We start from the raw sequence: 26,451 nt of genomic DNA on the forward strand, positions 1-26,451 counted from the left end.
GTGCAGAAACAACAGCTTCAGTGCAGAGCTTGCACACTTTTCTTTGTCAACAACCTGCATTATTCCAATAGTATTTAGTAAAACGTTTGAGCAAAGTTGTCAATTCTGTACTTATATATACATTAACCTAAACATAGGCATTATAATGAGCTACCCAGTGCATAATATATTTAAATAGGTTATTTAGTTACTTATAGTAGCTACAGTGACATACAAATCATAGATCACTACGGTGGTAAAGAATTCACAAACACCAAAATAGCAGACAACATACAATCTTGAACATATTGCTGAAGCAAATGTCTTTAGAATTCAGGATTGTAGTGATTAATTTGGCAAATCATAAATGGAGACTAGTTAACGTCTCTTTATATATCCTTTATGCTACTTTAACTTTAATGGTCTTTTAGTTTCCTCAATGCATTTCAGACATACTACAACTAATATGAACTCCATGTCGATTGTGCGGTGGGAAAGGAATCAGAGGACAGCTAGGTGACAATGCATCACAAATGAAGTAAACACATTCTTTGATGAAATTGTGGTCTAGTAATTTAAAATGAAATGGTATTGTACAGAAATGATTATGCATCCTAAATCAAGTTACCTGTTGCATTTTGGAACAAATAAAGGAAGGGTAATTGGATTAGATTCGGTATCTCCAATGTGGAGCCAGCACAGGCATATGTGCGAGAGGCTGAATTCTCGGTATTGAATGATTCTTTTGAGATAATGAATGATTCTTTTGAACAACTTTGTTTAAATTTTGAGTGCTGATGTGAATGAGAGAATAGATACTGAGCTCAACTCTAAAGGAACTGAATTTTCATGACGGCAAGTGATTTGCACACAAATGTCTGCGCTTATGTACATAGTACAATTTTCTGGCCATGTTCTGCACTTTTGCACAAAAAGTCTTAGAGGTAGTGTAAATGTCAGTTTGAGCAGATAATGAGTGCTAACAAATCACCTGTGCTAATTATCACAATTTTGTGTAACATATGCTTAATTTATAGAAGTGGTTTATACCACACTCAGCTTCCCCAAGAACCTTTTCAAACCATTCATATCATGAACACTTAATAACAAACCTGCAAGTATCTTTTAAAAAAATCCTGAATAACCTTTATTTTATGTTAACCGTAAGTAGAAAACCTACTAGGACAAGACAGCTTTTTTTGGCAATCTTATGAAACTTTCTAAACAAACTCATTCTTCAAGCTTCAGCTTCCATGTTACAATACAGCACCTGCAGAAAAGGTGTAGGACAGCACCACATGACATTTTAATTTATGTCATGCCACTGAGTTCAACTACAAATATAATCCTAAATCTAATGAAGTAGGTAGTTTTTATTTGAAGTATTAAATTTTGACATAAATGAAATAGAATGCACATTACATACTATATAACTAGAATACATACAAGGAACCAATGGTTGAGACACAAATTAAACCACTATGTTGTGTCTGTCATAACTCAGTTCTGACAGTTACCACATGATTTTGTTTAAACCATCAATCCCCAGTATGTGCCTCCAGATACAGTAAATAATCCAGGATATTTCAGCAGTACTTCAATCTGCTCCTTAGCATTGCTGGGGCACAATAATTGTTTCAGATCAGGTTCTTTATTGATATATGATCAGCATTTTGGGCATTTTTTCTTCATTTTTTGTAACGACCAAGTTGCAGAGAGCATCACGACACAGAGAAAAACTCCCATTACAATTCCCAACAAATGAACAGAGATTTTTAACATATCTATCTCTAATAATTTAAACCTAGGCCCTGGAGATGAAAGGATAGTACGCTAACGTAATACACCACCATGTTAACAAAATATATCCAAGAAATTGACAGAAATCGAAAATGATGAGAAGAATGTAAAAGGCAAAGTTCTTAAGAGGTACTGATAATGAGACACCTAGCGAACATATTTTTTGCAACATGAGCTTGTTTCAGCAATATTTTCACATTTTGAGTGGTCCATTTTGTTTTATTCTGATTAAGTTCTATATGAAAGGAGTCTTTTTCTTCGTTCAAACTTTTTGCTTTGGCTAGAATTATTTATTTGGTTGGGGTGACAGGGAAAGGAAAATGGGCCCTGTTGCTACAACATTCAAGCGTACCTCCTGACAGGGTGACCAAGGAGCAACGTTGTCGTCTGTGGAGATGTCCTTGGGATGGACCATCCTGCCCTCCTGACAGAGGATAGCGTTGATGAGAGCAAGAAAATGGGGGGAAAAAAGGTGTTACAAAACAAACTACACACAAAATATTAGTGAATAATTCTGTAACAAAGGAAAAACATTTCCTTTTATCCAGTGGAACATCTCCTTTCATGCAGTTATAATTTAATTAAGCAAACACTGTTTATAAATAAAGTGTACACTGCTCTCTCCATTTTCATCAGCATTGGCACAGCTTCTTTTCACAAATGCCTTCAGCTAGAAACATAGGAGAGCGACATGCAGACTTCTCTGTCATTTCATTATGTGTTATGTCTTCTTTTTGCAACGCAATCCAGCCAGTCAGTGCTTTTAACTACCCTATAAACAAATTCCCACAGCAGTTTGGTTATTTGAGCCAAAATGCTGTGAAAAATGATGTTGTGCAACTACACAGCAAAATGGTCATAATGTGGTCATCCTTCCCAGAATGCAGCAAGCTGAATCTGCCAACAATATGACATATGTTTCACAATGTTTGGCAGAATACTCAGTTTGTATGTAAACCACTTGCATTTTTTATTTTTAAAATGGGTAGAATTGACATTTAAAATTTGCAGTTTTTTTTCAATGCACAAAATAACATTCAAGGATCAAAATTGTCAAAATAATAATTTTTGTACTGTATTTTAATGGAAGACACTGTTAAACAGATTTCTGGGTCCAAATATCATTCAAGTCTAAGAAAGGTTGAATTAAAGTTCTTAATCAAAAACACAAATTTTTGTTCAATAATCCAATTCAAATGTGCGTTCGTGTTTCTAATTTTCTTCCTCCTCAAAATCACACCATTAAAAAGGGAGAGATGATCTTCCTGAGGCTTCACAAACATCTTGTAAATTTATTTATAAGGGTACGTCAGTTTTTACTCATTATATTCCAATCAGCTGGTCACACATATGAAAACTGGGAAAGGCGTCTGATAAGAAACAATTAGGAAAAATGCATCAATCATTAAAGGATCAAGAGCACTGGAGTACTATGCTTGTAATCTTGAAGAAATAATCATTTAAAATCATATTGGAATTTTGTGACCAAACTAAGAATTTGGCTACATGCATTTTTGTCAAAGAGAAATCTTTGCAATGACTGTATGCCAGAATAAAACTTGGTTATGTGACACATTCCTCTAAATTTTGCCATTTACAGCAGCACTTGACCAATATTCAACAAAAGCTTATGATGTAGTATACATCAATGTTTGTGCCAAAATTGCAAAATACTTATTAAAAATTATAAATGTACCCAGAGCTGAAGTTTGAAACAAAATCTTAGACAATGGATTAGTGAAAAGCTCATCACTGTAAAACCATACCTGTGTCAGCACTGGTTTGGCTATGAATGCCACTGCTGTTTGGTACCATTACTGCTGAAGAGGCTGTAATTCTTGAGTGATGGTTGGAATGCAAACTATTTCCCAAAGTCATTGCAGACGGATGAAGCAGCCCACAATTGCCACTACCATGTAGCTGTCCGACTAATCCAACAAATTGATTGCTTAGGCCCTGACAATTATGGATTAAATTAGTACTTGTATTTTGGCAAGAAATACTTTCTCCTCTTGTTAAATTTTGAGCTGATAGGTTATGAATGGAACCTGAGTTCAGATTGGTGTCTGAAAAGTCATGTTGGTTGGACGAACAAGAAATACCTGTAGTGGAATTACCACAACTAGTACTGCTATTGCCACTGATTTGAGAACTCTGAGAACTCATAGATTGAAGTAACTGAGACATGGTGTTATTCATAGTTATGGATGAATTTTGTCCTTGTTTCCTTAAAGAGTCAATCACAGACTTTGGGACTCCTGAGCTGCCCATCTGAGACTGTTTTAGCATACTCAATACTGTAGGGGTTGCTTGCTTCCGTTTCCTTAAAGGGTCCTTTTGCTGTGCCATTAGCTTGTCTCTCAGTGCTGCACGTCCACTCTGACCTTCATTAACTGAAAGAAGCATGTTGGCAGTTGGAGGAAACATGGTATTTAAAGTGCCGTGTCCTTCACTATTGCCACCACTGCCAACTCCACCACTACTGTTACTACCAGACAGTTTGTTTTGATTAGCTAGCTGTGCTTTGGCTGCTGCTGAAAGTAAACTGCTTGCTGGAAATGAGGCAGCATTATGCTGATTCAAAATTTGATTTAAGGGCATTCCTAGCAAACCCGGCTGACCCTTTTGTTGTTGTACATTTCCAACAGATACAGATGGAAACAAAGGGTTACTTTGAGGATTTAGAACATTGTTCATTCCAACCAACAATGGATTAGGAATATCTTTGTATTGATGAAGAAGCCCATCAGGCTTAGTAGATGGACTGGATGGCATAGATGGTCGTGGAGAACCCATAGATGACCTTGGTGACCTTGGAGGAACCTTTATCCCACTACAGCTTGACTGAGGGCCTGCAGGTGGCATCATTAAGCTTCCATGATCAGAGGATGTGGAAGATGACCTTGACCTCTGTGGTGATGCCTCAATTCTCCCCATTACAGGTCCAATCATGTGTACAGGGGAGGTGACCGGCGCAGGAGATACAGATGTGGAAGTTGAATGTTGAACCCTTGGTACATGAGTTCCATGGTTTACGGGGCCAGGCTTGACTGTTGGCAATGGTAGGTTGCTTGGCAAAGGGACAACAGCAGGAGGCATGTTTACATTCATCATAGGTACCTGAGAGTGCATGGTTGTCTGGAAATTAGATGTGTTCATAAGTATAGGGTTAGGTTTACTAGGTATGGGGTCAAGGATGCCTAATGGATCCTTCTCTGAGGGCAATGGCTTTTTCTGGAGAGTACATGATGTTGGGGGTCCTTGGGGAGGTTTATGAAACATAATTCGTGGCATATCCATGTTCGATGAATAATTACAAGACGGTTTTTTCATGACAGGACTTTTTGTAGTCATTGTAGGTGAAAGAGGTATAGAAGTCCTACCAGCCATAGCACAGCAAGAGTGGGATGAAGAATTCTGCATCAGAACTGTGGGTGGGGAAAGGGGAATTCTATTCATGTGAATAGGACTGGAGTTTGGCCCAGTATGAAAGCCAGGATTATTTCTTGTAAACACATCAGGACTTCCCATTGTATCAGTCCTAGGAGATATAGAACCATCTCCATAGATCTGTGATCCTGATGATGCTGGGCTGGATAGACCACCATGACTTCCACGATATGGAGACTTCTGTCCTTGATCATTGCTACCCAGTCTCTGTCGAGAATAACCATGAAGGTCCTGCTGGGGACTTCCACACAGCTCCTGTTGATAAAGCCGCGTCACAGCATTTGGACCCCCCATCATCAATTTAGGCAGAAACGTATTCTTGTAGTCTGGCACTGAAGAATTCGACATTACTTCTTGTGATTTATTCCTCATTGCTCTTGTGGTTGCTGCCCCTGACTGTACCATAGGAGTTCCACCTAACAAAACAGAAAGGTAGATTAATCATCATATACAAGAACATAAAAGTCCAGAGTAAGAAAAGACAATTCAACCCATTAAACATGGTCAATACAGAGTCCTCCTCCACCACCTGTTGATCCTTACTTTGAGGATGCTAAGCTTCTTCTCCTGAAAAAAAGTGCTGTTAATATCTCTATAATTCTAATGATCTAAACTGTCTTCTCTGGGAATCTATTCCAGGGGGGAAAAGTGGTGTTACAATTGACCTCAAAGTTAAAGCAATTTGGGTGGGGGAGGTTTGGGAGAAAGAAAACGAGCCAGGATTCCCAATCATGATTGTAAGACAGCAATTCCTGTTGGAAGTGTGGATGCATAGACACCAAAGCAAGGACACGATTGTACCTGGCTGTGATGGCCTCATTCTTGAATATCCTACTGACATTTACCATGCAGGCTTACACGTGAAGAATGACCACTTGGATTAGGAACTGGATGGCTGCTGCTTCCTGTAAAACTATCACAAACCTCTCTTTTTCAGGATAGGTTGAAGGGGACATTAAAAAAAGAGAAAAACTAGATAGAAAAAGAAAGAAAGTATCTTGCTGAAATAACCAGAACAGACAAATATTCAAAAGGTCTTTAAAAACTGCCGGTCAGTGAAATAAATGGCTTATGAAAAACTCCCGTTTGTGACAGCAATGGGAGTTATCTGACAAAAATAATAAATACAGCCAAAAAAAAAAACACTTGGAATATTCTTTTCAATTTCGCAAAGTCTACAACATAATGGAATGGTTAGAAAATGAAATTTGGTAATAAAACTGGAAACTATATTTAAAAAAAACACACAAATCATGGCTTTAAAGATCTCATTTAGCATGAATAATCACCTCCCTCCAGTTTTCCCATAATATCACTGGTCACTCATCCTAACAGAGTCTCCTTTAGCCAGGACAGTGGTTCAAACAAACTGTACATATTACCATATCCATATCTGCCAACACTGAATGCATATTGCAAAACCAGCTGCTGCTTTCTCTCATACCCTACTCCCCAACTGCCAATTTTGGTACAATAGCCTAGTGATTATCCTAGAAGTCACTAGTTCAAATCCCACAGTGGCAAGTTGCGAAATGAATTCAAGAAATCTGGTAACTTGTGGGTTAGCACCAGAAAATGAGCACAAAACCTGCTGGATTGTTGTAAAAACGCAACTGGTTCACACTAATTTCTTTCAGGGAAGCAAACCTGCCACCCCGATCCAATTTGGTCCTTTTCCGACTCCAGTCACAGAATCATAGAAAGATTACAGGACAGGCGGCCATTCGGCCCATCGAGTCCACGCCGGCTCCATGCAAGAGCAATCCAGCTAGTCCCACTCCCCAGCCCTATCCCCGTAGCCCTGCAAATTTTTTTTAACTTTCAAGTACTTATCCAGTTCCCTTTTAAAGGCCATGATTGAATCAACCTCCACCAACTCCTCATGCAGTGCATTCCAGATCCTAACCACTCGCTGTGTAAAAAGGTTTCTCCTCATATCACCTTTGGTTCTTTTGCCAATCACTTTAAATCTATGCCCTCTGGTTCTTGACCCTTCCGCCAATGGGAACGGTTTCTCTCTATCTACTCTATCTAGACCCTTCATGATTTTGAACACCTCCATCAAATCTCCTCACAACCTTCTCTGTTCCAAGGAGAACAATCCCAGCTTCTCCAGTCTATCCACGTAACTAAAGTCTCTCATTCCTGGAATCATTTTAGTAAATCTCTTCTGCACCCTCTCTAAGGCCTTCACATTTTTCCTAAAGTGCAGTGCCCAGAACTGGACACAATACTCCAGTTGTGGCTGAACCAGTGTTTTATAAAGGTTCATCATGACTTCCTTACTTTTGTACTTTATGCCTCTAGTTATAAAGCGCAGGATTCGGTATGCTTTTTTAACCGCTTTCTCAACCTGCCCTGCCACCTTCTTCCTTGGTAAAGATAAATGCAAAGAACTCATTTAGTACCTCGGCCATGCCCTCTGCCTCCATGTGTAGATCTCCTTTATGCTCCCTAATCGGCCCCACCCCTCCTCTTACTACCCGTTTACTGTTTACATGTCTGTAGAAGACTTTTGGATTCCCTTTTATGTTGGCCGCCAGTCTATTCTCATTCTCTCTCTTTGCCCTTCATTTCCTTTTTCACTTCCCCTCTGAACTTTCTATATTCTGCCCGGTTCTCACTTGTGTCATCAACCTGACATCTGTCAGACGCCCCTTTTTTCCCCACTTCATCTTACTCTTTATCTCTTTTGTCATCCAGGGAGCTCTGGTTTTAGTTGCCCTACCTTTCTCCCTCGTGGGAATGTACCTAGACTGTACCCAAATCATCTCCTCTTTAAAGGTCGCCCACTGTTCAATTACAGTTTTGCCTGCCAACCTTTGATTCCATTTTACCAGGGCCAGATTCGTTCTCGTCCCACTGAAATTGGCCCTCCTCCAATTGTCGTGGTGCATATAGGTACCAACGATATAGGTAAAAAACGGGATGAGGTCCTACAAGCTGAATTTAGGGAGTTAGGAGTTAAACTAAAAAGTAGGACCTCAAAGGTAGTAATCTCAGGATTGCTACCAGTGCCACGGGCCAGTCAGAATAGGAATGACAGGATAGCTAGGATGAATACGTGGCTTGAGAGATGATGCAAGAGGGAGGGATTCAAATTCCTGGGACATTGGAACCGGTTCTGGGGGAGGTGGGACCAGTGCAAATTGGACGGTCGGCATCTGGGCAGGACTGGAACCAATGTCCTAGGGGGAGTGTTTGCTAGTGCTGTTGGGGAGGGTTTAAACTAAAGTGGCAGGGGGATGAAAACCGATGCAGGAAGTCAGTGGGAAGTAAAGTGGTGACAGAAACAAAAGGCAGTAAGGGAGAGTGTACAAAACATGACCGGACAGATGGTCTGAGAAAGCAGGGCAAAGACCAAGGGAAGTCTAGATTAAACTGCATTTATTTCAATGCAAGAAGTCTGATGGGCAAGGCAGATGAACTCAGGGCATGGATGGGTACATGGGTCTGGGATGTTATAGCTATTACTGAAACATGGCTAAGGGAGGGGCAGGACTGGCAGCTCAATGTTCCAGGGTACAGATGCTATAGGAAAGATAGAGCAGGAGGTAAGAGAGGAGGGGGAGTTGCGTTCTTGATTAGGGAGAACATTACGGCAGTAGTGAGAGGGGATATATCCGAGGGTTCGCCCACTGAGTCTATATGGGTAGAACTGAAAAATAAGAAGGGAGAGATCACTTTGATAGGATTGTACTACAGACCCCCAAATAGTCAACGGGAAATTGAGGAGCAAATACGTAAGGAGATTACAGACAGCTACAAGAAAAATAGGGTGGTAATAGTAGGGGACTTTAACTTTCCCAACATTGACTGGGACAGCCATAGCATTAGGGGCTTGGATGGGGAGAAATTTGTTGAGTGTATTCAGGAGGAATTTCTCATTCAGTATGTGGATGGCCTGACGAGAGAGGGGGCAAAACTTGAACTCCTCTTGGGAAATAAGGAAGGGCAGGTGACAGAAGTGTTAGTGAGGGATCACTTTGGGACCAGTGATCATAATTCCATTACTTTTAAGATAGCTATGGAGAATGATAGGTCTGGCCCAAAAGTTAAAATTCTAAATTGGGGAAAGGCCAATTTTGATGGTATTAGACAGGAACTTTCAGAAGTTGATTGGGAGAGTCTGTTGGCAGGCAAAGGGACGTCTGGTAAGTGGGAGGCCTTCAAAAGTGTGTTAACAAGGGTTCAGGGTAAGCACATTCCTTATAAAGTGAAGGGCAAGGCCGGTAGAAGTAGGGAACCTTGGATGACTCAGGAGATTGAGGCTCTAGTCAGAAAGAAGAAGGAGGCATATGACATGCATAGGCAGCTGGGATCAAGTGGATCCCTTGAAGAGTATAGTGATTGCTGGAGTAGAGTTAAGAGAGAAATCAGGAGGGCAAAAAGGGGACATGAGATTGCTTTGGCAGATAAGGCAAAGGTGAATCCAAAGAGCTTCTACAAATACATAAAGGGCAAAAGAGTAATTAGGGAGAGAGTAGGGCCTCTTAAGGATCAACAAGGTCATCTATGTGCGGAACCACAAGAGATGGGTGAGATCCTGAATGAATATTTCGCATCGGTATTTACGGTTGAGAAAGGCATGGATGTTAGGGAACTTGGGGAAATAAATAGTGATGTCTTGAGAAGTGTACACATTACAGAGAGGGAGGTGCTGGAAGTCTTAACGTGCATCAAGGTAGATAAATCTTCGGGACCTGATGAAATGTATCCCAGGACGTTATGGGAGGTCAGGGAGGAAATTGCGGGTCCCCTAGCAGAGATATTTGAATCATCGACAGCTACAGGTGAGGTGCCTGAAGATTGGAGGGTAGCAAATGTTGTGCTTTTGTTTAAGAAGGGCGGCAGGGAAAAGCCTGGGAACTACAGACCGGTGAGCCTGACATCTGTAGTGGGTAAGTTGTTAGAGGGTATTCTGAGAGACAGGATCGACGGGCATTTGGAGAGGCAGGGACTGATTAGGAACAGTCAGCATGGTTTTGTGAGAGGAAAATCATGTCTCACAAATTTGATTGAGTTTTTTGAAGGGGTAACCAAGAAGATAGATGAAGGCTGTGCAGTAGACGTGGTCTACATGGACTTTAGCAAAGCCTTTGACAAGGTACCGCATGGTAGGTTGTTACATAAGGTTAGATCTCACGGAATCCAAGGTGAGGTAGCCAATTGGATACAAAATTGGATTGACGACAGAAGGGTTGTTTTTCAAATTGGAGGCCTGTGACCAGCGGTGTGCCTCAGGGATCGGTGCTGGGTCTGCTGTTATTTGTTATTTATATTAATGATTTGGATGAGAATTCAGGAGGCATGGTTAGTAAGTTTGCAGACGACACCAAGATTGGTGGCATTGTGGACAGTGAAGAAGGTTATCTAGGATTGCAACGGGATCTTGATAAATTGGGCCAGTGGGCCGATGAATGGCAGATGGAGTTTAATTTAGATAAATGTGAGGTGATGCATTTTGGGAGATGGGGAGAGTTATAGAACAAAGAGATCTAGGAGTACAGGTTCATAGTTCCTTGAAAGTGGAGTCACAGGTGGATAGGGTGGTGAAGAAGGCATTCAGCATGCTTGGTTTCATTGGTCAGAACATTGAATACAGGAGTTGGGATGTCTTGTTGAAGTTGTACAAGACATTAGTAAGGCCACACTTGGAATACTGTGTACAGTTCTGGTCACCCTATTATAGAAAGGATATTATTAAACTAGAAAGAGTGCAGAAAAGATTTACTAGGATGCTGCCGGGACTTGATGGTTTGACTTATAGGGAGAGGTTAGATAGACTGAGACTTTTTTCCCTGGAGATTAGGAGGTTTAGGGGTGATCTTATAGAAGTCTATAAAATAATGAGAGGCATAGATAAGGTAGATAGTCAAAATCTTTTCCCAAAGGTAGGGGAGTCTATAACGAGGGGGCATAGATTTAAGGTGAGAGGGGAGAGATAGAAAAAGGTCCAGAGGGGCAATTTTTTCACTCAAAGGGTGGTGAGTGTCTGGAATGAGCTGCCAGAGGCAGTAGTAGAGGCGGGTACAATTTTGTCTTTTAAAAAGCATTTGGACAGTTACATGGGTAAGATGGGTATAGAGGGATATGGGCCAAGTGCAGGCAACTGGGACTAGCTTAGTGGTATAAACTGGGCGACATGGACATGTTGGGCCGAAGGGCCTGTTTCCATGTTGTAAACTTCTATGATTCTATGAATATTTTTACTTCAGAGTGGTCCATGTCCTTTTCCATAGCTAAACTAAACCTTATGATACTATGATCGCTGCTCCCGAAATGCTCCCCAACTGACACTTGGCCCGCCTCATTCCCTAGAACCAAGTCTCGCAATGCCTCCTTCCTCGTTGGGCCAGAAACGTACTGGTCAAGAAAGTTATTCTGAACACATTTCAAAAATTTCTCCCCCTCTTTGCCCCTTATTTTAATATAGTCACTCACTACATTTATTGCCCATCTTCAGTTGCCCTGAGGGCATTAAGAAGCAACAGGATTCTTAATGCCCTCAGGGGAACTGGAGATGGGCAATAAATACTGGTTTGCCAGCGTCGTCCATATCCCAAGAACAAATAAAAAGAGACATTTTGCTGTCACTTGTTCCTCCTAGTGGCCAAGAACAGATGAAAATTAGCAAACAATTTCAAAATGTTCATAATCAGGCAACCCCAGGATTCAAACATGCAGATTCTGGACTATGGAGTCAATATTCTTATTGCTACAGCAAGCAACTTCTCAGACTTAAGCATACTTTGATTGAAACCAATATAAATAGAGCTTTCTTCGATTCCAATCAATGAAAATGTGTAACTGCAGCACTCACTTTTCTAAGCCAACAGCAATTTAAATTTTCATTCTAAGTTTTACCTTTAGTATCAGCTATTAATATATCATCTTTTGGGAGTTTAAAAATAAAGAATGTTGACAGCAATGTAGATTTTATTGTGCCCATTGCGTTTCATGGAAGTCAGGAGAAGAATACTGGATTATTGTTAGTAGAAGGTAAACTAAAATGTCGCGAAAGCCACAGAGTAATATTAAAAATAAACAGCGAGAAAGTAAAAATATGGGACTATGTAGCTTTTGGATAATGTAAATCACAATCCACTCACTCCTAAAACAAGCTGGATAATATTTCAGTTTTTGGAAACTTACTTGTTCCACCCCCTGGGCTGGTTAGAAGCAGGGAAGGATGTGGTGTCTCAATACTTTTATGTAGTGTAGCTACTGCAATGATTTTCCGTTTATGGATGCAAAGTTTTGTCAAATCTTCATCAGCTTTGACATCCTCTGCTGTTCTTTGTTTGACAGTTGCTCCAGGATCAAAATTGAACACCTAAAAACAGGACAACACTTCTGTTGTTACTACAATCAGTGTTCCAGATTTGCTGTTGCCTTCAAAAGGAAAAAAAATCACTTTGGAACACTGTCACTTCAAGCCATTTATAACCTTACACAACCATTCAGACAATCTTTCCCCATTCCACTGCATATGCGCTCTCGTGCGAAATGACACCCCTAGCTTTTTTTCATCGAACGAAATGCCAGAGGCTGCAAGCAACATGAGTGATGCAACATACAAAAATTTTAACCTAACAGCTGCAAGCTGATAACTTCCTATTGGCTAAGGCAAATCTGGTTCTTGTACCTTCTAGCCTGAGCATTAATCAATACAAGTGGATTTATGCAGACAATCTGTAAAAACAGATGGACACAGATCTGGCACAGTTACCCACAAAGCCAATTGATAACAATTGCTCTAAAGGGGGCCAGGTCAAGGAAAAATCAAGAGTTCACTTGCATGGTAGCTTTGTATGTGGTGGTTAAGCTTTCTTTGAAGAGCGAAGACCACTTCTATACTATGTAATCTAATATTCTTCCTTAACTGTTCAACTTTTTTTTTTATTCGTTCATGGGATGTGGGTGTCGCCGCATTTATTGCCCATCCCTAATTGCCCTCGAGAAGGTGGTGGTGAGCCGACTTCTTGAACCGCTGTGGTTGGCCAGGGGCTGCAGAAACTACTGAGTTTATTCCGAACTGCTGACACACAGGCAAAAGCAACTTTTGAACTGAAGTAACCTGAGATTCCGAAGTGCTGACACACAGGCAAAAGCAACTTTTGAACTGAAGTAACCCGAGTTCAGTCGCTGGCCTGAGCTGGCTGGAACCGGTTTGAATTAGCTTAGTTTTGTGAAAGACAAAGGAGATGTGATAAGACACAAGTCCTTATTTAGAAAAGGAGTAATGAGGTAATGCCACCTAAGTCCTTGGGACAGAGCCAATGAGGAGAAGACACAGACTAGCAGCAAGCCTAAACCAATGGGAGAGAGAGACAGCACAGTTTGAAGAGATAAGATTCGGAATAAGAATGAAGAATCTGGGGCGTGGAGCCAGAACGAAGACTCCGGAGACTAACCATCGCGGAAGTGGAAGAACCTACGTCAGGGACGTCGAGAGAGAGAGAGAGAGAACGCAACGCCTGGCCAGCGTCAGCTCTCCTTTTCGGGTATTATCCTTCATATTCTGTGACCACTCGAAGTGTCAGAGAAACCTAGTGGGTGTGCGTTTAGATCCTAGTTTGGGTATAAAACTGTATAACCTGGTGCAAACTGCATGTCTATATCTAACCAGACGTATAAGCTATATGTATATGATCTAACGACGTGAATAAAGTGAATTGAGAGTTAAGAGAGAATTGAACTTCTCCTCTTTGTACTAAGCCAATAACCGTAACCGGTGACCTCTGGTCAACAGTGTGGTGAAAGTACTCCCACAGTGCTGTTGGGTAGGGAGTTCCAGGATTTTGACCCAGCGACGATGAAGGAACGGCAATATATTTCCAAGTCAGGGTGATGTGTGACTTGGAGGGGAATGTGCAGGTGGTGGTGTTCCCATGTGTCTGCTGTCCTTCCAGAAACATAGAAAATAGGTGTAGGAGTGGGCCATTCAATATGATCAAGGCTGATTCTGTATCTCAATACCATATTCCCGCTCTCTCCCCATACCCCTTGATGCCTTTTGTGTCTAGAAATCTATCTAGCTCCTTCTTAAATATATTCAGTGACTTGGCCTCCACAGCCTTCTGTGGTAGACAATTCCACAGGTTCACCACCCTCTGAATAAAGAAATTTCTCCTCATCTCAGTCCTAAATGTCCTACCCTGTATCCTGAGACTATGACCCCTCGTACTGGATCCCCCAGCCAGGGGAAACATCCTCCCTGCATCCAGTCTGTCTCGCCCTGTCAGAATTTTATACGTTTCAATGAGAATCCCCCTCCTTCTTCTAAACTCGAGTGAATACAGGCCGGGTCGACCGAATCTCTCCTCATAAGACAGTCCTGCCATCCCTGGAATCAGTCTGGTGAACCTTTGCTGCACTCCCTCTATGGCAAGTATATCCTTTCCTAGGTAAGGAGACCAAAACTGCACAGGTGATAGAGGTCATGGGTTTGGGAGGTGCTGTCGAAGAAGCCTTGACGAGTTGCTGCAGTGCATCCTGTAGATGGTACAAATTGCAGCCATGGTGCGCCGGTGGTGAAGGAAGTGAATGTTTCGGGTGATGGATGGGGTGCCAATCAAGCAGGCTGCTTTGTCCTGTATGGTGTCAAGCTTCTTGAGTGTTGTTGGAGCTGCACTCATCCAGGCAAGTGGAGAGTATTCCATCACACTCCTGACTTGTGCCTTGTAGATGGTGGAAAGGCTTTGGGGAGTCAGGAAGTGAGTCACTTGTCACAGAATACCCAGCCTCTGACCTGCTCTTGTAGCCACAGTATTTATGCGGCTGGTCCAGTTAAGTTTCTGGTCAATGGTGACCCCAGGATGTTGATGGTGGGAGATTCGGCGATGGTAATGCCCTTGAATGTCAAGGGGAGATGGTTAGACTCTCTCTTGTTGGAGATGGTCATTGCCTGGCACTTGTCTGGCGTGAAAGTTACTTGCCACTTATCAGCCCAAGCCTGGATGTTGTCCAGGTCTTGCTGCATGCGGGCACGGACTTCTTCATTATCTGAGGGGTTGCGAATGGAACTGAACGATGTGCAATCAGCGGACAGCCCCATTTCTGACCTTATAATGGAGGGAAGGTCATTGATGAAGCAGCTGAAGATGGTTGTGCCAATGACACTGCCCTGAGGAACTCCTGCAGCAATGTCCTGGGGCTGAGATGATTGGCCTCCAACAACCACTACCATCTTCCTTTGTGCCAGGTATGACTCCAGCCACTGGAGAGTTTTCCCCCTGATTCCCATTGACTTCAATTTTACTAGGGCTCCTTGGTGCCACACTCGGTCAAATGCTGCCTTGATGTCAAGGGCAGTCACTCTCACCTCACCTCTGGAATTCAGCTCTTTTGTCCATGTTTGGACCAAGGCTGTAATGAGGTCTGGAGCAGAGTGGTCCTGGCGGAACCCAAGCTTAGCATTGGTGAGTAAATGCTGCTTGATAGTGCTGTTGATGACACCTTCCATCACTTTGCTGATGATTGAGTGTAGACTGATGGGGCGGTAACTGGCCGGATTGGATTTGTCCACGTACTTCCACGTACAATTAGGATTATACCAAAGCAGTTGGTGGTGGGACTCAAATGTAAATGTTCATGCCCACTTGTAGTACAGCTGCATCAAAGTGCTAGTTATTCTGAGCTCTTAGATAGAAGCAATGATGTTTGGTGAAAGCATATTTCAAGTACTTTCTCACAGATAATTTCAAGAGGAATTGGCTCGTGAAGCATCCATAGCATGAGTAAATTGAACTCTAGCTTTCCTGGTGGTTGCTGCTCTGTAAGGTATTTTTTTTTATATAATTGTCTCAGGATATGGATGACACCAGAAAAGCTGCATTTGTTGTATCCCTTGTTGCTCTAAAAAGATGGTGGTGGGTTGCTTTCTTGAAACATTGTAGTTCTTAAAATGATGGTGCTCCCAGTGGTGTTAGGTAGAGAATTCCAGGATTTTGATCCAACGATGAACACCACTAGTATCTCAAATGGTAATATTTCCAGATAGAAAAAGAAAAAGCTTATATTGATATAGCACCTTTCACGTCATCAGGATGTCCCAAAGCACATCACAGCCAATGAATTACTTTTGAAGTGTAGTCACTGTTGTAATGTAGGGAAACACGGCAGCCAATTTTCACTCAGCAAGAACTCCACAGAAACGAGATGAATGACCACGTAATTTAAAATTTTTTTTGAAAATTGATGCTCGTTGAGGGATTAAAAATTGTCAGGAAAACCAGAACTCCCCACCTCTTTCTTGAATAGTGCCATAGGATATTTTACGTTCATCTGAGTGCACAGACGGGGCTTCGGTTTAATATTTCACCTCCAGCAGTGCCGCACTCCTTCAGTAGTGCACTGGAGTATCAGCCTAAATTATGAGCTCAAGTCACTGGATTCGGGCCTGAACCCACAACCTTCTGACTCGGATGAGAGCGTTAGCATTGAACCAAGATATGACAAAATATTCCATTGTACATTATAATCCTTTAAAGCTGAGGTTCATCTAATTATCAACAATATTTCAAACGGAAGATTAAAAACTCCAGTTCTTCAACTGGTCCTCTCAAGGGCCATAGTGTTAACTGACTTTGTGGATCACTGTGCTTTAATTGGTCCTCTATTTTTGTAGATAGTCTATATGAATTTGGTGGAGTTGAGCAATGCTTGGACTACAATATTACAAAAGCCAAGTTTCCCCAAGCCATTAGGGTGTTATCAGAATCACGATGGTTTCCACAGTTAAAAGGAAAAGGAAGGAGACCTAGGAAAGAAAAAGGAGTCAACAAACTGAGTGTTAGCTCAGATGTCTTGATTCCAGCCACAGATCCTCAACAATCTCTTGTAGGTTGACATCAGGTTCATCACTGGGTAAATTCACTTGTTTACAAGGAAATGGACTGCATTGTGCAGGACAACTATGCATAATCTTGTAACTATTCATTGATGAGCACACTTGCTGCATTGTTTGAACCCCAGTTCCTGATGAGAGTGTCAAATTTAATGGATTGGAAGCAGAGAGGGCAGGACTGAGTTATTTGAGTCCTTCATTTATGAACCACACGGCCACTGTATTGTATATCCTCATAACGCTTATGCATGTCCACAAGTTGAATACTGCTTATGTAACCAGGGAGGCTCTTCTAGATCTGCCAACTGGGGAGGCTCTTCTAGAACCCCTCTCATTGCTGGACTGGATAAAAGAAAAGTCTCATCATCTGATGGGCACTCGGTCTATCACTTTCACCCTCCAAACTCTCGTTCTCTCTATAACAATCTTTCTCATTGTTCCCTATTATATCAATGTTGTTTTGGTCAGCACTGCTCCAAACTTTCGTCTCCTTCCTACTACCTATGTGCCCAATGTGTCGAAATTGAGACTCACTGCACACACCTTACTTTGACTTTCTTTCCAAGATAATCAAAACTGTGGAAACTCCTTATCTTCCTCAATCCTCCCTATCATACTCAGCCTTTGAAACCAAATTTGGTATTACATTATCACTGCTTCCTCACTTACCTCATTTTTTTTTTTTTACTTGTCAACCTTGATGGTGTTCTGCACTATGTACCCTGGCCCTTCATTGTGGCATCTCAATTAAAAAAAAAAGGCCACATGGCTAACCAGACTTCTCTGAATTTGAGCTGTTTTTTCAGCTTGATCCATGGGCTTTCATCAAGGAATGCATGTCACTCTGTAAAGGAGATATTGGTCACCAGCATGAAACGGAGGCAGGGACTGAAGCCCAATTTGCACAGTATGGACTGGTCTGGACCATCATATAAGACAATCCCCACCTCCTGGTGAGATTCGTCTTCTGATTATGGAGTGTGTATTAATGACTATAGTGTGAACAAGTTTTAGTTACGGTGGTCTTATGAAGAGCCTTGTGCTAGCACTATAAATATATGGGTTTCCACTATTTGCTCTTGGAGTAGCATGTAAAGTTGAGCCTGAATCTCGCTTTGAGCTTGGATTGTTTAAGCCAGAAAACTCTAGAGTGTTCAACACTAGAGATCAGAATCAGGCTCAGGTAAATATACATCCCGTAGTGGCTGCTTAAAATGCCCAATATCTGTTGAGGGGTTGCTTCTGCTTTGATCATCGATATAAGGGCAGATGTGCAGGAACCTCATTCTGAGAATTCTGCTACTACAGAAAGGTACTTCATGGTGATATGAGGCCAAAGCTTTTCACCTTGAATTTCCTCCATATTTACATCCAGATATATGCGTATCCTGAGTGCAAACCAATTACGTGGCTTAACAGATCGCGGAATTTTGGGCCTAAGTGAGTTACGCGCGCAGCTACATCACCACCTTGCAGCTTTATGGCCATCTATCGATCTCCCTGCTGTTTATCGATCTCTCTGTCCAAACACATCTCCGCCCATAAATTTGGCCACACCCCAAGTTACAGAGCCTCATATATGAGTTTCCTGCAATTGCACTTGCTCAGGACTCTTAAAATTATGACCAGATTTTCAGGCAGAGCAGGAAAGAGTCATTATTCTGGTGTTTTATTGCAATTTTTATTTTTAAAAAAATTCTGAGATCTACACTGTATTTTCTGTTTCTTTTAATGCATTTTTATGGCATAAGTCACGTTAAAAATTGAAAAGCTTCCCCAATTGCAGGTTGTTAAACACGTGTGCATGAATGATGGTTCATTAATGAGATGAAACTTCAATTTTTATAATTAAAAGGAATACATGGTGTGAGTTCGGCATTTTCCTTAGGCCCCAATGGTTTATGCTGATTTTCACATTTGTGCGTATTCTAATTAGATTGGCAATGATTGGAACATAATTTGAGATCGAGAGAATGGACGGGGGAATGGGAGCATATTTCAGACTAAGTTCCGGGATGCGTCCACGCAGGAAATTCAAGGACTTCATCTGTAGCTGAACTCGGTCATGTTGAACCTAAGGAATCGTATGTCGGGCTCTTAAATCCTTTTATGAAAGTATGCACTTTTCAGATGCATGCTCACTGGACATTCCCCAAGATGCATCACCTGAAATGTTTGTGGTAATGACTCAATTTTTCTACACCCAGTGAAAGTAATCGTTTCCATACCATGTTGGGCAAAGGCTATCTGGTCTGCATATGTTGACTTTTTTGCGAAAAATCACTATATTTTGATGAATCCCAATAAATTGGAGATATTATCCTCCCTGTCAACTTCTCATCTGGTATCAACAAGACCCAACTTAAAAACTGTAGGTTGTAGTCCCATCCTTTGGACCTTCCACCAATATTGAAGTCAGCATTGACCTAACAGCATATTTTATTTTCTGGCTGTTTGCAAATCATCCTCTCTTAGTCAAGGGGAATCCAGGACTAAAATTTCCTCCAATCCAAGGGAAAACTGCTTGACTTTGAAGGCAAGAGCCAACTGTGCACTATACTTGGTGTAGTTTTTGAACGCCAGCAGGGTTGCTCCAACTTGCTCCTTTTCTTAAGGAAGGCAGCTCTAGAACCTAAATTTAGAGGACCACAGGTTGAATACTTCCAGTTCTAGTCATGGATGTCCTCAAAAAGAACTGTGAAATCAAGCAGGTTTGTGACTTTGCTGGAGGTTGTGAGCTATGGAGGAGCTCAATGCCTTTGCTTTAATCCCAACGTGATGTTACTTAGCTACTGCGTCTTTCTTGGGAGTATGCTCTCTACCCAAATCCAACTTCTTCCTGGACCTGGAGCTATGCTTCTTGGAAGAATCAGAAATTTGGGGACTTTTTGCATTTTGAAGAATCAAGCTTGGACATTCTGGTGAACAGTACAGCCTTCCAATGAATCAGATGATCATAACAAGCCCTTTTGCAAGGTTTGGGACAGGTTCTATACTTTTGAAAGTCATGCCAAGTAGGAAACAAGTGTTGATGATATCAGTCATTAGGAAAGTTCTATGACATTTGAAGCAAATCTTGAAACTGGAAACTGACACTGACACTGACCTAAGACCCAAGATTTGCCAATTGGAGCTTGAGGCTTAGAAAATAAAGTGTCTACTGACTGAGATGATGAGTCATTTTTGAAACTGGAACTTTATTAAAAATTCAATAAACTAGATTACCCTTTGAAAAGCTTTTACAGGACTCGAGAAATGTACATTGTAAAACACCATAGTGTAGCAAAGTACTAAAATAGGGCAAAAACAAATATTTTCTTTATACATAGACAGCAATCAACTGCTGTCAACAATGGGAAAGTAAGACTTCGGTTCATAATGAGGCCTTATAAAGGATGGAAGGTTATGAATATCTTAAATGGATGGTGTCCCTGATTTTTCCCCACCGTCATAGGTAGACTAAAATTCCTATTTCTACGTGCAAATTGAATAAAGAATTCTCAACATGCAGTGAAAATTATTATGGATTAATCATAATAATGTGAACACAGCATTTTCTGCATGAATAAATGTAAACAGCTTGTTCACAAAAAGCAAAGCTTATTATTTTTGCACTTCTCTCTCTCTGGGAGAGTTGGATGGTCTAACCGACCTTCAGAGGCATAATCAAAGCTGTTCAAGGTTCAGCAGCTAAGTGCTGCGGCAATGAGAGTTAGGGCCGCTCTTTCCAATTATCCCCTCCCTTCTCATCTTGGCTTCGTGCTGTAACTGATGATCCAGCTGAGATTTTTTTTTATAACTTCCTTATAAATCTGTCAATATGAAAGATGCATTTTGGATAAGAATGTTGGAACAACAATGTTCTTTTATTATAAAATAGCTGGATCTACCATATCCAGTAACTAAGGAGACTACATGCAAATACACTGCCTGATCTGACCAATTATCGGAACTACGCAGACAGGCTGTAGAGGAGGCTCTGCAGTCTATTTGGACATACCGTTTTGGTACAAAATATATGCAATGCTTACAAACAATTATATGTTCCTGCTTTCCTGGTATATTTACCATATTATAAATGCAGCTGATTAGCTACCAAAGAAGAGTAATATTTCCAATTTCCTATTACCTTTGAAAGAATAAGAGGACACTCCAAGCCACACTTGCAAGTTCCATCGGTAAGTAGATATGTTTTAACTTGCTCGATGCAGGCCAACACTGAGCCACTTGGACTAAAGATAAAAGGAAAAACAAAGATATATTTATAAAGTTATTATTTAGAGTTTTATGATGAGTCAGTTCAACGGTTTAATAATTTAAATGGTAGCACTAAATTCTGTGTGCGCGTGTGAACTAATGTCACATCTGAACAGAGCTGTATTTGAAATACCAGATTTAATCTTTCTAAAACAAAAATCAGTAAATAAGGTAGATGCTTCAACTGAACAAACTATAATACTTTGTCATGCACAACAACTTATACTTGTACTTACGTAGCAACTTTTAACGTAACGCGTTCCAAGATGCTTTACAAAATGGGGATCGGACCAGAGCAGAGTATGGACAAGTTAGTGGAAGTGGCCAAAGTAGGTTTTGAGGTGGTTTTTGAAGGTGGCAAGAGATCTACAGAGGTAAAGAGGTCTGGAGACAGAATTCCAGAATGTGGGGTAATGACTGGAGGAGTGGGAGAGGAGGATTAACATGCTGTAGATCAGAGTTAGAAGACTGGAGGTTGAGAGTGTGGACATAAAGCAAGAGAAGGTTGCAAAGGCTAGGTGGAATGAAGTGGTGGAGGGATTTTAAGCAAGGACAATTTGTATACAAATCAATGCATTAGAAATGGGGAAATAGTGGAGTTCAGATGGGGAGGTAGGCAAGTGGGATTTAGTATGGGACCAGACGTGCATCATTCAGTTTTATATCAGTTCGAGTTTGAGAAGGATACAACTGGCTACAAAATTGAGACACCAAGCCTGAAGATGATAAAGGCAAATGACTAAAACTTCAAATGTGATGGTTAAACAGCACAAATCACTTGAAACAGAAATGCATAATATATAGAATTATATAAGAAAAAGACAAAAGTTCATTAATTTGTCAAGTTTAGTAATATGAATCTCATTCCCCTTCACTCTCCCCCCAGACAAAGCTAGTTGAATTGGCGCCAGTGTAAAATAATCCCTCCGCATTGTCTAGATGAACTCTTCCCATTTGCCAAGTTCAATCTTTCTTTTCAAAATTCCAGATGATAGTAGTTGTACGTTCAGTTTCTTGGCTGTACAACTTTAATTGCACTCCAGTCGCAATCATGCTAAACACCAAAAATGGGTTTGGTTTTGGCCTTAATACAAACCAAATTGTTGCATGTACATTGGATCAATCAATGTCTGTTGCTGCTGCTGGTGTGACCTCATGACACCCACTGTTTTACCTGCTTTCAGAGCATGTAATCATTGTGATTATTTGTGAAGCAAAACCCATGATTACTACTGCTACAACTTGGATTTACATAGCGCCTTTAATGCAGAAAAATGCCTCTAGCTGCTACACATGGGTGTATGGTACAAAATGGTTGAACCAAAAGAGTGTGTAAGAGGATTAACCAAAAGCTTGGTCAAAGATGAGCTTTTTAGGGATCTTAAAGGAAGAGAGGGAAGTGGAGAGGCAGAAGGATTTAGGTAGGGAATTTCTGAGAGTGGGGTCTAGGTGGTTGAAGCCACAGCCACCAATGGTCGCAAAGGGAAAGGGGACAGACAAGAGGCCAGCGTCAGAGAAACTGAGAGCTTGGGGGTTGGGGTAGTAGCGCTGGAGGAGGTTACAGAGATAGGGAGGGATGAGGCCGTAAAGGGATTTAAATAGATGAGAATTTTAAATTTGAGGTACTGGGAAACCAGGAGCCAACATAGGACAGCAAGGACAGGTAAAACAGGCAAGTGGGACTTGGCAAACGATAGCAGATGGGCAACAGAGGTTTAGATGAGCTGAAGTTTATGGAGGGTGGAGGATGGGAGGCCAGCCAGCACAGTATTGCAGCAATCGAGTCTGGAGGTGAGAAACGTAGGTATGACGACTTCAGCGGCAGATGAGTTGAGGTAAGGGCAAGAGAATTGAAGTGAAAAGAAGAGGTCTTCGTGATGGAGTGGATATGCAATCAGAAGCTGAGTTTGTGGTCAAAGAGGACCCCGAAGTTGCAAACAATCTCGTCCAGCCTGAGACATTGGCCAGGGAGGAGGTGCAGCTGGTGACGAGGGCCAGAGACAATGGTTTTCGTCTTCGCAATGTTTGGCTCTAAGAAGTTATAGTTCATCCAGTTCTGGATGTCAGGCAAGTAGTCTGACAGCATTGATGCAGTGGAGAGGTCGAGAGAGGTGGTGGGAGAGGTCAAGGTGGTGGGAGAGGTGGAGCTGCGAGATTTAATCAGCATACATGTGGAAGCGGACCACATATCTGCAGATAATGTTGCTGAGGGGCAGCATGTAGATGAGGAAGAGGCAAAGGATAAGTGGAGCTGATGATGAAGGGGTGGAAAAAGGAAAAAAACTCCTTGCCAACTGCTATTGGCTTCCAGTCCCCAGCGCGTAATATTGAAAATCACTGTCATCATCTGTACATCCCTTCAAGGCCTTGCCTCACCCTATCTCTGTAATCATCTCATGCCCTATATTCCTTCTGTCCATCCCCCTCCCTTTGCCCCACCATTGGTGACACATCCTTCAGCAGCCTCGATCTTGCTCTCTCTCTCTCTAAATGTTTATCCATCTCTTGCTCCACCTATAAAATTTCAAAACCCATCTCTACAACTAAGCTTTTGGTTACCCCACCCACGATCAAGCTTTTGGTCACCTCTCCGAACCCCACTATCTGACGCGGCATCAGTTTACCTTACGTTTAGTTGTGATGCACTGTAGCACGTGGTCTTTACATTAAAGGCACTATATAAATGCAAGATGCTGTGGTTAATAGAGCATATTAAGTAATTTAAGGGTTATGACACTATAGTCATTGTTAAATAGAATTAAAATGGCAATTTTACAACGGAAGGGCAGCAGGGCAATGGGTAGAATGGAAGAAAAGATAGAGAAAAAGAAAAACAGGAGATGTCCAACGTTGGATGAAGAGATAATCAAAAGGTGCATGGGAAGTGGGTATCAAGTGACCACGTATAGATTACATAGAAAATACAACACAGAAATAGGCCATTTGGCCCAACCAGTCCATGCTGGTGTTCATCATCCACATGAGCAGTCATTTTAATCACATGTGTCTGTCACTTTCCTTCAAACAACTATCTAGCTTGTCGTTAAATGTTGGCATGGTCTCTACTTTAATCACTAACTTCGGTAGCGCATTCCACAGCCTCACGACCCCCATATAAAAAGGTTTCTCCTGTTCCTTGTACTAAATTTCTTCGATTTAATCTTATATCCATGTCCCTGGTTCAAGACTCCTCATTCCTCAAATCACTGGAAACAGTATGTTTCGAGCTACTCTGTCGCATCCCTTTATAATTTTAAGCATCTCTACCAAATCACCCACTAATCATCTCTGTTCTTACAAAAACATCCCCCATTTTTCAAAGTCTTCCTTCGTATTTGTACTTCCTCATACCAGGCAGCATCCGAGTGAATCTGTGCTGTACTCTCTCTATTGTCTCAATATCCTTCCTACAGTGTGGTGTCCAAATCTGCACATAGTACTCCAACTATGGACGTAAGCCTTTATATACATTCACCATTACATCTCAACTTTTATATTCTCTAACTATTGCCATAAAATACAGTATTCAGTTAGCTTTATAAAAAATGGCCGTACGCACTTATGATGCTGCTTTTACAGGCTTGTGAACCTGAATCCCTAAATCCCACCGCTCATCCACATCACCCAGCTTTCCCTAAAAGTATAATTTTACCAAAATGTACTACCTCATATTTGATGACATTGAATTCCAATCTTTTTTTGCCCATTCCACCATCTTATCAATATTCCCTTGCAGCTTCATGTGGTCCTCAGAATTATTTACTATGCCTTATATTTTAGTATCATCAGCAAACTTTGACACCGCTTCTTTTAGCACTATATCCAAATCATTGATGTACAGTAAACAGAAGCAATCTCAGAACAGAATCCTGTGGAACACTGCTACCTGCTTCCAGCCACTCTGTCGGGAGCACACCACCACTCTGGACACTGATATGGTGCTGTATTGATGCTAGGAATAGATGAATTCTCAACCAAATAGTCTTGCTTGTCTGGTGAAGAGGGCAGCGTGAAGACAGGCTGGTGCCATGGTTAATAGAGACATCTAATTCGCCATTTCATGCTAGGCATAGTCAAATGCCCACATCACTGCTTTGTCCCTTAACAGAAAAGTTGTGACATTGTAGTTTTCCCTCTCACTGCTACATAACTGTATTCTCAGTTTCCACTTCAACCATTCAAGTGCTGTTGCACAGTAGTTTCACGCTTTGAGGCTTGAACACAGCATATTTTAAAGGATACAAGTTGTGTCATGGCTTATCTTTGGTAACCACAATTGGGTGGTCATCTTTTAGGCCCAGTTAAAGGGCAAGAAATATAGTAAACATACCAATCAAAGAAAAATAGAATGCAACTATAAAATTAATAGATGGTCAATTTGTTTCAAAGCATTTGAATTGGAATAAAAAATAGCATCCTAGTGAATTTAGAAAGTTTGTTAATTTATAGAACTGTGTTTTGAATAAGCTTGTGAGTTTATATTGGTCAAGCATAAAATATTAAATGAATTGGCATGCTTGATTTAAACCATACAGTGAGCCAATTTGGCACATTAGTAGTACTATCATCTTTGAGTCACAAGTTCGACCCCCACTCAGGACTTGAAAACATAATCTAGGCTGACAATCCAGTATAGTATTGACAAAGTGCTGGAGGCGCCATCTTTTCGATGAGATGTTAAACTGAGTCCCCATCCATCTGTTCAGGTAGACGTAAAAGATCCCAAAGCACTATTCGAAGAAGAGCAGGGGAGTCCTCCCTGTCTCTTGGCCAACATTTATCCCTCAATCAACACTACTGAAAAAAAGATTTATTGGTCATTCATCTCTATGCTGTTCACAGAACATTTGTGGAACCTTGCTGTGCATAAATTAGCTGCTGTTTTTGCCTACATAACAACAGTGACTATATTTCCAAAGTAATCATTGGCTGTCAAGTGCTTTGGGATAAGGACATGAAAAGTGCTATAAATGCATGTTGTTTCTTTCTAGAGATGGAAGGGAAAGAGGAGAATTTTTAAAAATCCTTTAACCAAGTAAAATATCTTGTTTCAGAGTTTAAAAGAATTACATTACTGCATGAACGTTATTTCCTGAAGTATTTGCTTCATCTTC

General features: G+C 41.2%; 1 protein-coding gene across 11 annotated transcripts in view; it reads right to left on the reverse strand.

Moving 5' to 3' along the window:
* mbd6 (methyl-CpG binding domain protein 6) overlaps positions 1–26,451 on the reverse strand; it is a 195,997-nt gene that overhangs the window by 68,210 nt on the left and 101,336 nt on the right. For 10 of the 11 annotated variants that reach the window (XR_010963387.1, XR_010963390.1, XR_010963386.1 and 7 more), the window contains exons 3-6: positions 21,210–21,312; positions 12,385–12,565; positions 3,546–5,645; positions 2,132–2,203 (exon numbers count right to left, since the gene is read on the reverse strand). Coding sequence is in view for 5 of the 11 variants with exons in the window: in XM_067987184.1 (XP_067843285.1) it covers positions 2,132–2,203; positions 3,546–5,645; positions 12,385–12,565; positions 21,210–21,312 (2,456 nt within the window). In the remaining 6 variants the exon portion in view is untranslated. The remainder of the gene's footprint in view (positions 1–2,131; positions 2,204–3,545; positions 5,646–12,384; positions 12,566–21,209; positions 21,313–26,451) is intronic. The other variant, XM_067987181.1, reaches the window with a different exon arrangement.

Source organism: Heptranchias perlo, chromosome 7 (assembly GCF_035084215.1).
Source record: "Heptranchias perlo isolate sHepPer1 chromosome 7, sHepPer1.hap1, whole genome shotgun sequence".
Taxonomy (NCBI): Eukaryota; Metazoa; Chordata; class Chondrichthyes; order Hexanchiformes; family Hexanchidae; genus Heptranchias; species Heptranchias perlo.